Genomic DNA, 12476 nt, shown 5'->3' with positions numbered 1-12476 from the left:
CCTGCAAGTGCAGATGTCCTGCTGAGACAGCCTGGGTCAGTGTCACTTGGGGAATTATCATCTGTGCTCTAAACTGAAATGGAGTAAAATATTTTATCTTTGGCATAAAAAAATTGAGCTTTGTGAGGTGCACTTTGAAATCCTGAAGAAGATTGCAGAGACACAAACATCTCCTTAGGGCACTTGGGACTCATTGCAGGAACCTCAGGTACCAAGAGAAGACTGAAGAAACTTCTTCAGAAGTCAGAAGGAAAACACAAAGTACCTTGAAGCACTGATTGGCCCCACTGAGGGGCATTACCAACAAAGCCTTCCAAAGGGCTCCTTAGAGCAGCTCAGTGGAGGCCATGATTGCAGCAGACAAAGGCAAAGTGCAGGAGAGCAAACTGTGGGTTTGGTTTATGGAGCAGAAAGGCCAAACCCTGACCACAGTGCCTGGGCAGGCAGATCCTGTCCCTCATTTATGGGTCAAGGCTCCTCAGGTGCGGTGGGGTGTGGGATTTGTGATGCTGAGTGAAGGACAAGCGGATGAGAGTCCCCAGCCTTCCTGGGGCTGTTTAAGGAGGCTCTGAGGACCCCCTGGTGCCTTAGGAAGGCTCCTCACAGCACTTGGTGGTGGATGATTGCCACAGCCAAGAAGGCAAAGCCTTGGGTTCTCCTGATGACTTCCAGCCTTGCCAACGCCCACTGCCATCCCCACCACAGGTTGTCCTACACTGTCCCCCACCTGGGTTTGGTTTCTGCAGCAGAAAGGCCAAACCCTGACCTCAGAGCCTGGCAGTCAATTGCAGAGTCTCAAGCTAAAATTTCACTTCCCTGGCCTTGGTGGTAGAGGCAACTGCCATAGACAGAAGGAGAAAGACCCCAGTGCTGTTGAGCTTTCAGCCTTGCAGGTAGTGCTACACTGCCCCATGCCTGCAGCTCTTTCCCTTCATGCTCTTGACACCCGTCTTACTTTCCTTGCAGCTCTCACCATGACATTTCTGTACCCTCCTGTGGCAATGCCAGCGATGAGCAGTGTGAGCAATCTGGCAGTGTAGGCCTAGAGCCTGACATGGTGATATGCCATGCTCAGCACAAGTGCAGAAGTGGCTAGCAATGTAGTAAAACAGTGCTGTGCCTGCAGCATGTAACTAAAGCAGGGCACTGGTAGCTATAAACACAGAGAATTATCTGGGAATAACAGGACACATGCCTGCATCAACAACCTCGTGTGCCAATAATCTATAACAGTACAATGTGTGGTCACTCGTAGGGAACCAATGAAGCGATGCCAACGATGCTCTCTGAGTCTATATAAGCTGTAGAAGTTCCCTTAATAAATGAACAGTACTAGATCATACTGCTCATCTGTATTGACTCCATTCTATGTCACTGTGACCATTTGAGGCTGTGCCTTTAAGAGAGGGACAGTGCTGGGACACTCTGGCTGAATGTTTTGGAATAATAATAAAACCAATCAGATATTCTAAACAAATTTCATTGGTAGATTGGTAGAGTGAAACTTTAAGTTTTGAGTTCAGTTGGAATCTTTCTCAGTTTTTCTCTGTCCTGCTTTTCCAGCCTGTCTGCTTCTGAGCAGCTGGAGTTCTGACCTTGGATAAAGATAAGCACTAATCCTACTAATAGGCCTACTAAAATTCTTCTCTCTTAATAACTGCCTTTTTCTCTCTTTCTAACCCTTTTTGGGAAAAAAGGGAGGGAGGGGGAGAGAGTGGGGCACAGGGGGGGAACCCTTCTCTGTCCGGAGGAGGGAATTTCGTTCCTGTATTCTTTTTTTTTTTCCTTGCTGTATATTTCTGTATATATATTGTAAATACTGTATATATTGTGTATATTTAACCTGCCTTTCCACATTGCTTGTAAAATATAGCATTCCTTCCGCTTCTCTGGCTGAGTTAGCTGTGGTTTTTTTCCTCTTTGTGGGGGAGAGAAAGCTAGGCCTTCTCTCTCAACCCACTACAGTCACCGACAGCTTGGAAGGTTCAGAGTGGAGATGAGGCCAAAGAAATGTCCCTCCGAGGGCAGAGCTGCTATGCATGAGGCCATCCAGAGGTGTCAGGAAAAGGCAGGGAGAGCTGAGACAGCTCAGGGAAGGGATGGAAATGGCAGGGGGAGAGCTGGGTGGGTGCAACCATTTTAGGCTGTGCCTTTAAGAAAGGGACAGTGCTGGAACCCTCTGGCTGAATATTTTGAAAACATTCAGATATTCTACATTAATTTCATTGGTAGATTGGTAGAATGCAACTTAAAGTTTCAGTTCTGCTTGAGTCTCTCCATCAGTTCCAGTCTGTTCTGTCTCTTCAGCCTGTCTGCTTCTGAGCAACAGTGGCAGGACCTGTTAACCTTGAGATAAGAAAACTAATCCTTGCATGCGCTTTTGAGCCTAACAAGAATTTCCTCCTTAATAATTACCTTTTCTCTCTCTCTAACCCTCTTGGGAAAAAAGGGAGGTAGGGGGAGAGAGGGGGTACAGGGGGGGAACCCTTCTCTGTCCAGAGGAGGGAGTTTTGTTCTGTATTACTTTCTTTGCTGTGTATTTCTGTATATATTGTAAATACTGTATAGTGTGTATATATAACCTGCATTTCATCCTGCTTGTAAATACAGATTTAATTCGTCTTGCTTCTCCGACTGAGTCAGCTGTGGTTTCTGTCTTTGTGGGGGAGGGAGAACTGAACCTTCTCTCACCACCACAGGGTTAAAAAGATCAAATTTGTAATGGGATAAGGGCCAGAATGTACTACAATGGGGCCAGGGGATCCCAACTGTGCTAGATCAGGGTCTGTACTGGAAGGGAACCAAGGGATTAAGTTTAGAATAAGCCTTGCCCAGTTTATACTGGTAGGAGATAAGGGCATCCAGTTCATAGTGGGACAAGGCCTAAGGTGTACTTGGAGGGGTAAAAGGGAGCTGGTTTAGACTGGGACAGGGCCCACACTGTACTGGGAGGGCATTAGGTGTCCCAACTGTACTGGAATGGATGCAGTAAGTCCTGGGGGAAGCCAGGGAATGCCTTTTGTACTGGGATGGGACCCACACTGTAGTGGGAGAGGGCAAGACAATCCAGTTTATTCTGGAAGGAGGCCACAGCTATGCTGGGAAGAGTTCAGGGTATGTAGTTTTTACTGGGAAGGGGCACAGTCTGTACTGGGAAGGTGGTCATGTTACTGACTTTGCAGTTGGAGAGATTCATTTGATACTGGAACCTATGCAGGGCTTCCAGTTTATTCTGGGATGAGTCTCACACTGTACTGGGATGGGATCAGGAAAATTAGTTTATACTGGGACAAGGACAAGTTTGTATGTGGAAGGCTTAAAGGGACCCAGGTGAGGTGAGGCTCAGTTTCTAGAGGGATGGGATCAGGGTATCCAGTTTGTACTGTGATGTGGCCATTCTGGACTGGGAGGGTCAGAGTATGAAATTTATGCTGGGACAGGTGGAGCTGATATGGGAGAGAATCAGGATCAGTTTGTACTGGGGTGAGGAGCAAGTTTGACAAGAAGGTGTTCAGGAGATCAAATTGGCAAAGGAAGGTGCCAGCCTATATTAGGAGGGGACCAGGGATCCAGGGAGTGCTGGTGCTCCCTGGCAGTGAGGCTGTGCTGGGACTTTTTTCTATGCCAACTCTGCATGCAGGAATTGTCCCTAAAGCTCTGGGAAAGGTCCTTCATTTTGTTTAACCAAAGAAGGAGCAGAGGTCCTGTTACATGAATTCTCAAAGAGAAAAGCAAAGCAGACAGTGAATTAGAAAGGTGATGACAAAGAGGAAAAATCCACCCCTACCACCAAAAGATATAGAAGCCAGGCTGGGCCTGCACTGAGTGCATCAGAACTGCTCTGCAGGAAAAGACAAAGAGTTTATTGCTTCTGAAAGCATCCAGGCATCAGTTTGCTCAGGGCAGCCTTGAGCTCCTGGCTCCTCAGGCTGTAGATGAGAGGGTTCACTGCTGGAGGCAACACTGAGTATAGAACTGACAAAACCAGGTTGCAGGATGTAGAGGAGATGGAAGGGGTCTTCAGGTAAGAAAAGATACCAGTGCTGACAAACAGTGAGACAACAGTCAGGTGAGGGAGGCAGGTGGCAAAGGCTTTGTGGCGTCCCTGCTGAGAGGGGATCCTCAGCACTGCCCTGAAGATCTGCACATAGGACACCACAATCAACACAAAACAAACAAACACAAAACAGCCACTGGCCACAAGAAGCCAAAGTTCTCTGAGGTAGGACGTGGAGCAGGAGAGTTTGAGGATCTCGGGCACTTCACAGAAGAACTGCTCCACAGTATTGCCCTGGCAGAGGGGCAGGGAAAATGTATTGGCTGTGTGCAGCAGAGCGTAGAAGAAACAAGTACCCCAGGCAGCTGCTGCCATGTGAACACAAACTCTGCTGCCCAGGAGGGTCTCATAGTGCAGGGGTCTGCAGATGGCAACATAGCGATCGTAGGACATGGTGGTGAGGAGAGAAAACTCTGCTGAAATGAAAAAGAGAATGAGAAAGGCCTGAGCAACACATCCTGCATAGGAGATGTCCCTGGTGTCCCTCAGGGAATTGGCCATGGATTTGGGCACAGTGGTGGAGATGGCACCCACGTCAAGCACAGCAAGGTTGAGGAGGAAGAAGTACATGGGGGTGTGGAGGTGGTGGTCCCAGGCTATGGTGGTGATGATGAGGCCATTGCCCAGCAGGGCAGCCAGGTAGATGGCCAGGAAGAGGCAGAAGTGCAGGAGCTGCAGCTGCCTTTTGGCTGTGAATGGCAGGAGGAGGAAGTGGGTGATGGAGCTGCTGTTGTCCATCTGCTGCCTCTGGCCATGGAGACCTGTCCAAGGAGGGAAAGGCAGTGACAAGTTAGGGCACACTTCTCTCAGCCTCATTGTAACCCCTGTCCCTGAGCTGCATGAGGAATGGATCAGCTCATTTCCCATCACTACCAACCAGGGATGGTTCATCACATCTTCAAATGCAGCAGGGACCCAGAATTGCCATGAAGATTCCTCTGGTGTCAGAACAGAAAGTGACCAACAGCCCAATCCCAGGGAATGAGAGTCCCATGGAGAGGTGGAGAAACAGGGACCAGCTCTGCAGTGCTGCAGAGACAGTGAAGGGAAGAGAGAAAGGCAGAGGGGCTGGGGGTGAAGCCTTCTCCTTCCCCAGCTCTGCTCACTGCTGCTCACAGGATGGAGCTGAAGAGCTTTTGTCATCCTTTTGTGTGCACACTCCAGGAGCCTTCAGATGAATGTCAGCTGCCAAGGTTGTGACTCCTGACCTGGAGTCCCTAGCTTTGAGGGCACTGCTGGGCCTCTGCTGGGTAGAAGAGGAGAGCAAAAGGTTGCATTAGGAAATGTGTCTGCAGTGCAGAGAATGGCACAGAGGTTCCTGATCCCCCTTGCCAGGGCATCTCTGACAGAAGATCCCTCTCCGCCTGCAGCCCATGTCCCTGCTGCTGGCAGCTGTCCCTGCCAGGAGCTGCTTCTCTGTTCCTAGCTTTCCTCCCTGTCCCTGCTGACAGAGCCCATCCCACCTCCGGTGTGCTGAGCTCTGCCTTTCAGACCCCTCCCAGCAGCAGGACACTGCCCAGGGGCAGCTCTGGGTGTGCAGGGGCTCAGGAGCAGCACAGACAAAGGCTAATGAGACCTCAGATTCTTATGAACAGCAGTGAAATTCTAGTCTCACACTGCCCTCTCAGCACACCAAGGGGATCAACATTCAAAGCCAAGACTCCTTCCCTTGCAGCAAAATGCTGCCTTGATGCTCTTATGGAAAACCCCCTCAGAAATGCCCAGAGGTGAGCCAGGACTGTGAGCAGCTCTGGCCAGCACAGTTCTCTCCCCACAGCAGAAGGACCCTGCTCTGCCCTGCCCTGCCAGGGCTGTCTCCTGCCACTCACAGCTTCTCCCCACAACACTGTGTGGAGCTCCCGGGGCAGCCTAAGTGCTGACCCTGGCAGGCAGCACAGTCCCTGACCCAGCACACAGCCCCTGGGCTGCAGGGACCCTGCTCTGAAGGACAGCCCTCACCACCCCTGCCTGCACCCCAGGGCTCCACAGCTCTTCAGAAAAGCCTGAAAAGAGCCTCTGCACAGGGAGATTTCCTTCCAGCCCCCACCAGCTGTGGCTGTGCCAGCTTTAGGAGATGCCTCCAGGAGCTGCACCTGCACTGCCCTGCCCCCACAGACTCACCGTGTCAGTGCCTGCAGTGACTTCTCCTCCTGTCAGCTCTCAGTCACCCTCCTGGACACCTCCAAGCTCTCTCTGCCTTCTTCATCTTCCTGAGATCCACTGGCAGTGCCCTCAGCCCTGCTGTGCAGAGCAGAGGAGCTGCTCCTGGGCACAGCTGACACTATTCTCTGCTGCCTACTTTCCAGCAGCTCCCTCCAGCCATGGAGCTCAGCCCAGCTGAGCAGCAGAGGACCAACCCAAGGGCATTTTAATGACCCTCTGGTGGCTTTGGTGCCAGGTAAACATCAGAGACTGAGAGGGAGAAGATGAAACCTCTCCAGAAGCTTAAGTCACTTTCAAACTCTGAAGTTTCTTCTCTTGTTGATGGGTCCCAGTGAGGACACTGCTGGGAAAGTGTCTGCAGGCTGTGGTTGGAGCAGAGAAGTGGAGGCAGTGCTGAGAGGTCAGGAGAAGCAGAGGAAGATGTCTCTGATGCTGAGCAAACCTGGAGGTGTTTCATTAATGCAAAGGGTCAAGCCCTGACCCCTGGCCCCTGGACAGGCAGATCCTGTCCCTCACTCACCCCTCAGGGGGATTCCTGGAGCAGTGAGATGTGAAGAGGACCAATGCCAAGGGCGGGATTATGTCACAACCCCTCCCAGGCTCCTGAGGCTGGACAAGGAGGCAATGAGGCCCCAGGGCTGCAAGGAGGAGTTGTCTCTTCAGAGGCATCAGTGGCACAGACCACAGCCAGAACCAAAGGCAGGAAGAGCTTGGCTCTGCCAGGAGCCTTTCAGCTCTTCCACAGCCCTCTGTCATCTGCCTCTCAGGCTGTCCTCTGCTGCTGCATCAGCTGAGCCTCTTTCCCTGCAGGCTGTAGTCACCCAGCCAGCTGCCCCACCTTGCTGTCACCTTCCTTTGCTGCTCTCTCTCCATCCTCCCTGGCTCTTCCTTGAAATTTCAAGTCTTGAGCTGGTCCAGGGTGCTGCTGAGTGACATCCTGCCCCACAGCACTGCCCTGGCAGTGACATTTCTTTCTCTTCATCTCCAGTCTGGACCTCCCCAGCTCCACTTTGTGGTTTTATTTCTTTCTCATGCTGCTCTTCACTAGTCAGGGAATCTTCACATGTCTCCAAGCACTCTCAAGCTACTCCTCTGCCTTCTCATTCTCCACAGCACTGGGCTCAGGGGCTTCAGCCACTATCTAGTGGTCATATGTCAGATGCCTCCAAATCCCTGGTCAAACGACAGTGGCTTTAAGCTGAAAGAAGGCAGAGCTAGATGAGCCATAAGGAGGAAATATTTTGTGGTGAGGGTGGCAGGACACTGGAAAAGGTTACCCAGAGAAAGGGAGAAGAGAAGGTTCTGAGGAGACTTTGTTGTGGCCTTCCAGTATCTGAAAGGGGCTCCAAGAAAGCTGGGGAGGGACTTTTGAGGGTGTCAGGGAGTGATAGGATTGGAGGGGAATGGAACAAAACTAGAAATGGGTAGATTCAGATTGGATGCTAGGAAGAAGTTCTTCCCCATGTGGGTGGTGAGACACTGGCACAGGTTGCCCAGGGAGGTGGTGAAAGCCTCATCCCTAGAGGTTTTTAAGGCCTCCAGGGCTCTGAGCAACCTGCTCTAGTGTGAGGTGTCCCTGCCCATGGCAGGGGGTTGGAGCTGGCTGATCCTTGTGGTCCCTTCCAACCCTAACAATTCTGTGATTCCTCATCCCTTGAAGTGTCCAGGATCAGGAACTCTGAGCAACCTAAACTGGTGGAAGATGTCCATCCTCATGGTCATGGGTTTGGATTAGTTGCTCTTTTAGGTCCCTTCCATCCAGGATTCTTTAACTCTAATATCCACAAGTCCTTCTCCACAGGGCTACAGATACCTACAGACACCATGGAGGTGTTTTCACCTCCCTTAGTCCCCAACAGCCTGACAACAAAGAAAGAGTTGCCATGTTTAGGACATCAATGGCCAGGGCTTTGGAGAAACAAGTCAGAGCCCAAGTTCACCTCACTCAGAACAGGAAAGCTGCAGTGAGTTCGACTGAAGCAGGAGGATGATTTGACACAGTTAACGAAGCTGATGGACTTCAGCAAGGTGTAACAGAGATGCAAACAGGTTCAGTTTGGTGTCAAGGTTCACTCTGACACAGCATGGATGAAATACACAAAATTCTCTGGATTTGGGGTAGGATTAGAATGATTGTGACAGGAAAATCTCCTCGGGAATGGGCTGGAATGATCTTGCAGGGAGATTGGGAGTGAAGAGGGTAAGAGAAGCTCTCCTGTTGAGTCACAGCATTCAGCATGGACCCTCCTCTGCAGAGAGAAGTGTAAGTGGGTTTAGACCCAATCCTAGTGCCAGACTTGGTTCCTGGTTTATGACTCAGAGTCTGGGTGCAGGGGTTTCAGGGGCAGAGCTTTCCCAAGGCACTCTGGCTCCTGCAGAACTTGAAGGCAGCAGCAGCAGTTTAAAACTCCTTCAGCACTTCTGGAGAATCATGAACTCGGGCTGTGGGATTTTACAGCAGCACTGAAGTCAAACCCCAACAGCCCTGTGTCCTAGCTGTGCTGTGAGGCCCCAGCCTGCCTTTTAATCAGGGCATTGGTCCTGAGGATAAGATATGGAACACTGCGCTGGGTTATGCTCATCCTGAAAGTAGGGGGGGAGGGGTTCTGAGAGCTCTTCCCTTCTGCAGGTGGGTTTTCTCCCCAGGAAACTGGGTTAGTCTGTTCCACTCCCCCTCCCTGTCCAAGCCTATAAAGGGGAGAGTACAGCAACCATTTGGGGCTCTTTTGCTTCTGCCTCACCAGGAAGAGAGCACTAAGAGAGTTGCTGCTGGCTTCCTGCTTCTCTGCCATGTGGTCAGGCCTGGTCTTTCTCCCTGCTGCATCCACGTTTCTTCAAAGGACTCATGGACTTGTTCCTTACCCTTGTGAACTCTTCCTGTTATTGATATATATATATATATATATATGTATATACGTCTATATATAGTGTAAAGAAAATTTTTACCTCTCTGCTTTCAATCTGACTCCAAATTATTTCTCATTAGATTTATCTCCTCCCTTTTTTCCTTATCTCACTTTCTTTTTTTTTCCCTTCCCTTCCCTTCCCTTCCCTTCCCTTCCCTTCCCTTCCCTTCCCTTCCCTTCCCTTCCCTTCCCTTCCCTTCCCTTCCCTTCCCTTCCCTTCCCTTCCCTTCCCTTCCCTTCCCTTCCCTTCCCTTCCCTTCCCTTCCCTTCCCTTCCCTTCCCTTCCCTTCCCTTCCCTTCCCTTCCCTTCCCTTCTCTCTCCCTATTCTTTCCCCTTCCCTTTTTCTCTCAAACAGGAAAGAAGAAGGGGGAGTGGGGGAGGGATTCTCAGCCTTGCCCCCATCTGAGTACTTAAATCCCAGTTAAGGCTCAAACCACCACACTGAAGCAGCTGATAACCAGACAAGGCCACAGGTTCCACCTTGGAGAGTGCTGCAATGCAAGCTGGGGCTCACTGTGTGACTGCACCCAGAGATGATGGAATGCATTGAGAGTTTTGTGGCTCTGCTGCTGGACAGCGCCCCCGAGGATGAGTGAGGCAGCAGTTCAGAGCCAGAAGAGCATGCATGCCCATCATAACTCTGGAACAGTGCTGACAGGAGTTGAATATGCCGTAGGCATGGCAGCTGGCTGAGGAACTGTGACCACCTCTGAGACTGGAAAGGCAATAAAGCTGCAAGGGTAACAGAGGAGTTTGGAGCTCCCCCAGCTTTTGAGACCTTCAGAGCCTGGGAGATGTTGCTGGCAGCCATGGTGGTGACTTTCTCTTTGCTTTTGTTATTTCTTACTTTCCCTCCTTTTCTGTATTTCCTGCCCATGCAGGTGAAGCACAAGCCAGGTGCTTTTCTCAACCAGCTACTTGGTTCCTTCTTGGTTTCATTTGCAGGGTCTGTAAAAGAACCTCCTGCTCTGCAGATGTGGATCAGGATGCTAAGGCTAAATGGAGGGAGATGACCACTCCCCTGGTGTAGGTAACCCACACTGCTCCTAATGCAGCCCCAGATGTACCTGGCCTTGTTCATGGTGAGCATTCACTGGTGGCTCCTCTTGTACCCCTGGCAGTGCCCAAGTCCATGTCTTCAGGGTCCCTACTCAGCCAGTCAGGTCCCAGCCTACCCTGACAGGTGGGCTGCTGCTTCTCCCCAGGAAAGAAACAGGACAAGCTGCAGTGATCAGTTACAGGCACAGCCAGGGAAGTGACCTCTTTATGCAGGACCAGCTTCTTGATTCCCATTTCCCTCTCTTTTCCCATTCTTGTTCCCCCATAAACCACCCTGACCCCACTTTATCCCTTCCTTGCATCTTTTCCTAGACAGCCCATGGTAAGTCTTGCAAGCCCCAAAGACACTTTCTACCTTCCCATTACCGATCTCAGGCTGTTCAGGCATATTGTTCCCATCCTCCATTGGCCAGGCCATCATGGGAGCCTCTTCTACCGATATACTTGGGGAAACATTCACAATAGTTGAAAATGTCTTTGAATTGATACATTATTATTACTACTATTAAATAATAATAATAATAATAATAATAACAACACTGTAAAACCTTGGCAACTCATGGCCAAGACATAGTAATTATTTCTTTTTTGTGAAGGTGTTGGGGACCAGGTCAGAAGAGAACAGCCCCATGGTGCATGTAACTCTCTGCAGTCCCATGGAGAACAAGCTTGGGATATTAGGATCAATGAATCATGGAATGGTTTGGAAGGGATGGAAAAGAGCTCTAGTTCAGCCATCCAGCCATGGCAGGGATATCTTGCACTAATTCAGGTTGAATAAGCATCCTGACCTTGGACAATTCCAGGGATGGGATCTCCCCTTCTCTGGGCAACCTGTTCCAGTGCCCTCTACCTTCACTGTAAAATATTTCTTCCTTATATCCAATCTCAGCCTCCCCTGTTTCAGTTCAAAGCCACTGCTCTTTGACCAGACACTACAGCACTTGCTAAAACTTCTCTTTCTTAGCCTGTGACCACTGCATTTCCATATGCAAACACCTTGGAGAGTGCCCAGAGGTCTCCCAAGATGGGAGCAAATGATAGAGCTGAAGGCCATGGGTTCAGTGGTGTGGAAACTGAGGACAGTAGAGAGGCAGCCTGAGAGTGTGTGAGGAGTGCTTTGAAACTACTTCACAGTGACCAACTGCAAGAGCAAGAAACAAAGCCATGAGATGCACCTGGGCAGGTCCAGACTGGATATGAAGAGAAAGAAATGTCATTGCCAGGACAGTGCTGTGGGGCAAGACATTCCCCAGCAGGAGCCTGGAGCACTCCAAGGCTTGAAGTTTCAAGGAACAACCAGGGAGGATGGAGAGAGAGCAGCAAAGGAAGGTGCCAGCAATGTGGGGCAGCTGGGTAGGTGACTACAGCCTGCAGGGAAAGAGGCTCAGCTGATGCAGCAGCAGAGGAAAGCTTGTGGGGCAGATGACAGAGGGCTGTGGAAGAGCTGAAAGGCTCCTGGCAGAGCCAAGCTCTTCCTGCCTTTGGTTCTGGCTGTGGTCTGTGCCACTGATGCCTCTGAGGAGACAACTCCTCCTTCCAGCCCTGGGGCTTCATTGCCTCCTTGATTGTTTCCTTGTCCTTCCTTAGGAGGCTGAAAGGGATTGTGCCATAGTCCTGCCCTTGGCATTGGTTCTGTCTGTATCTTAATGTGCCAAGAAGAGCTCTGAGGGGTGAGTGAGGGACAGGAGCTCCCTTACCAGCGTCTGTGGGTCAGGGCTTGACCCTTTGCATTAATGGAAACACCTCCAGGTTTAGTCAGCATCAGAGACATCTTCCTCTGCTTGTCCTGACCTATCAGCACTGCCTCCAGTTCTCTGCTCTAACCACAGCCTGGAGATACTTTCCCAATAGTGTCCCTGACTATTAACACTATGGGAAACTTCTGGATGCAATATTCCAGGTGTGGCCTCACCACAGCAGAGTAAAGGGGGAGGAGAATCTCCCTCTATCTGCTGGACAACTTTCTCTGAATGCACCCCAGGATCCCATTGGCCTGCTTGTGCACCAGGGCACATTGCTGTCCAATACAGAACTTGTTATCCACAAAGACTCTCAGGTCTCCTCTCCAGCAGATCACCTTCCAGCCTATACAGCTGCAGTTTATACTTCCTTCCCAGAGGCAGAACTGAGCAGGATCATTGGACAAGATGATGTGCAAGGATCTCTTCCACAAGTGTACAAGGACAGATACAACAGGTCCTCTGCTGAAGGCTTCTCCACTCAAACCCTTGGTAGGAAATCTCCCAGATGGATCTGGTGAAACTTGGATCTGCTCAGGCTCTGGCCA

General features: G+C 50.6%; 2 protein-coding genes across 2 annotated transcripts in view; both read right to left on the bottom strand.

Annotated features, from left to right (window-relative positions):
- The window catches only part of LOC137454448 (zinc finger protein 585A-like), a 301011-nt gene that overhangs the window by 83826 nt on the left and 204709 nt on the right, over positions 1-12476 (bottom strand). The gene's annotated exons all lie outside the window — the stretch shown is intronic.
- LOC137454361 (olfactory receptor 14A16-like) lies at positions 3887-4795 on the bottom strand (the record flags this gene model as incomplete). The annotated part of the gene is made up of 1 exon (XM_068164408.1): positions 3887-4795. A coding segment is annotated over exon 1 (909 nt), but the record flags the coding sequence as incomplete, so codon positions are not given.

Source organism: Melanerpes formicivorus, unplaced genomic scaffold, assembly GCF_026170545.1.
Source record: "Melanerpes formicivorus ecotype bairdi unplaced genomic scaffold, bMelFor1.0.p_v2 SCAF_80, whole genome shotgun sequence".
NCBI lineage: Eukaryota > Metazoa > Chordata > Aves > Piciformes > Picidae > Melanerpes > Melanerpes formicivorus.
This window is presented reverse-complemented; position numbering and strand designations above follow the sequence as displayed.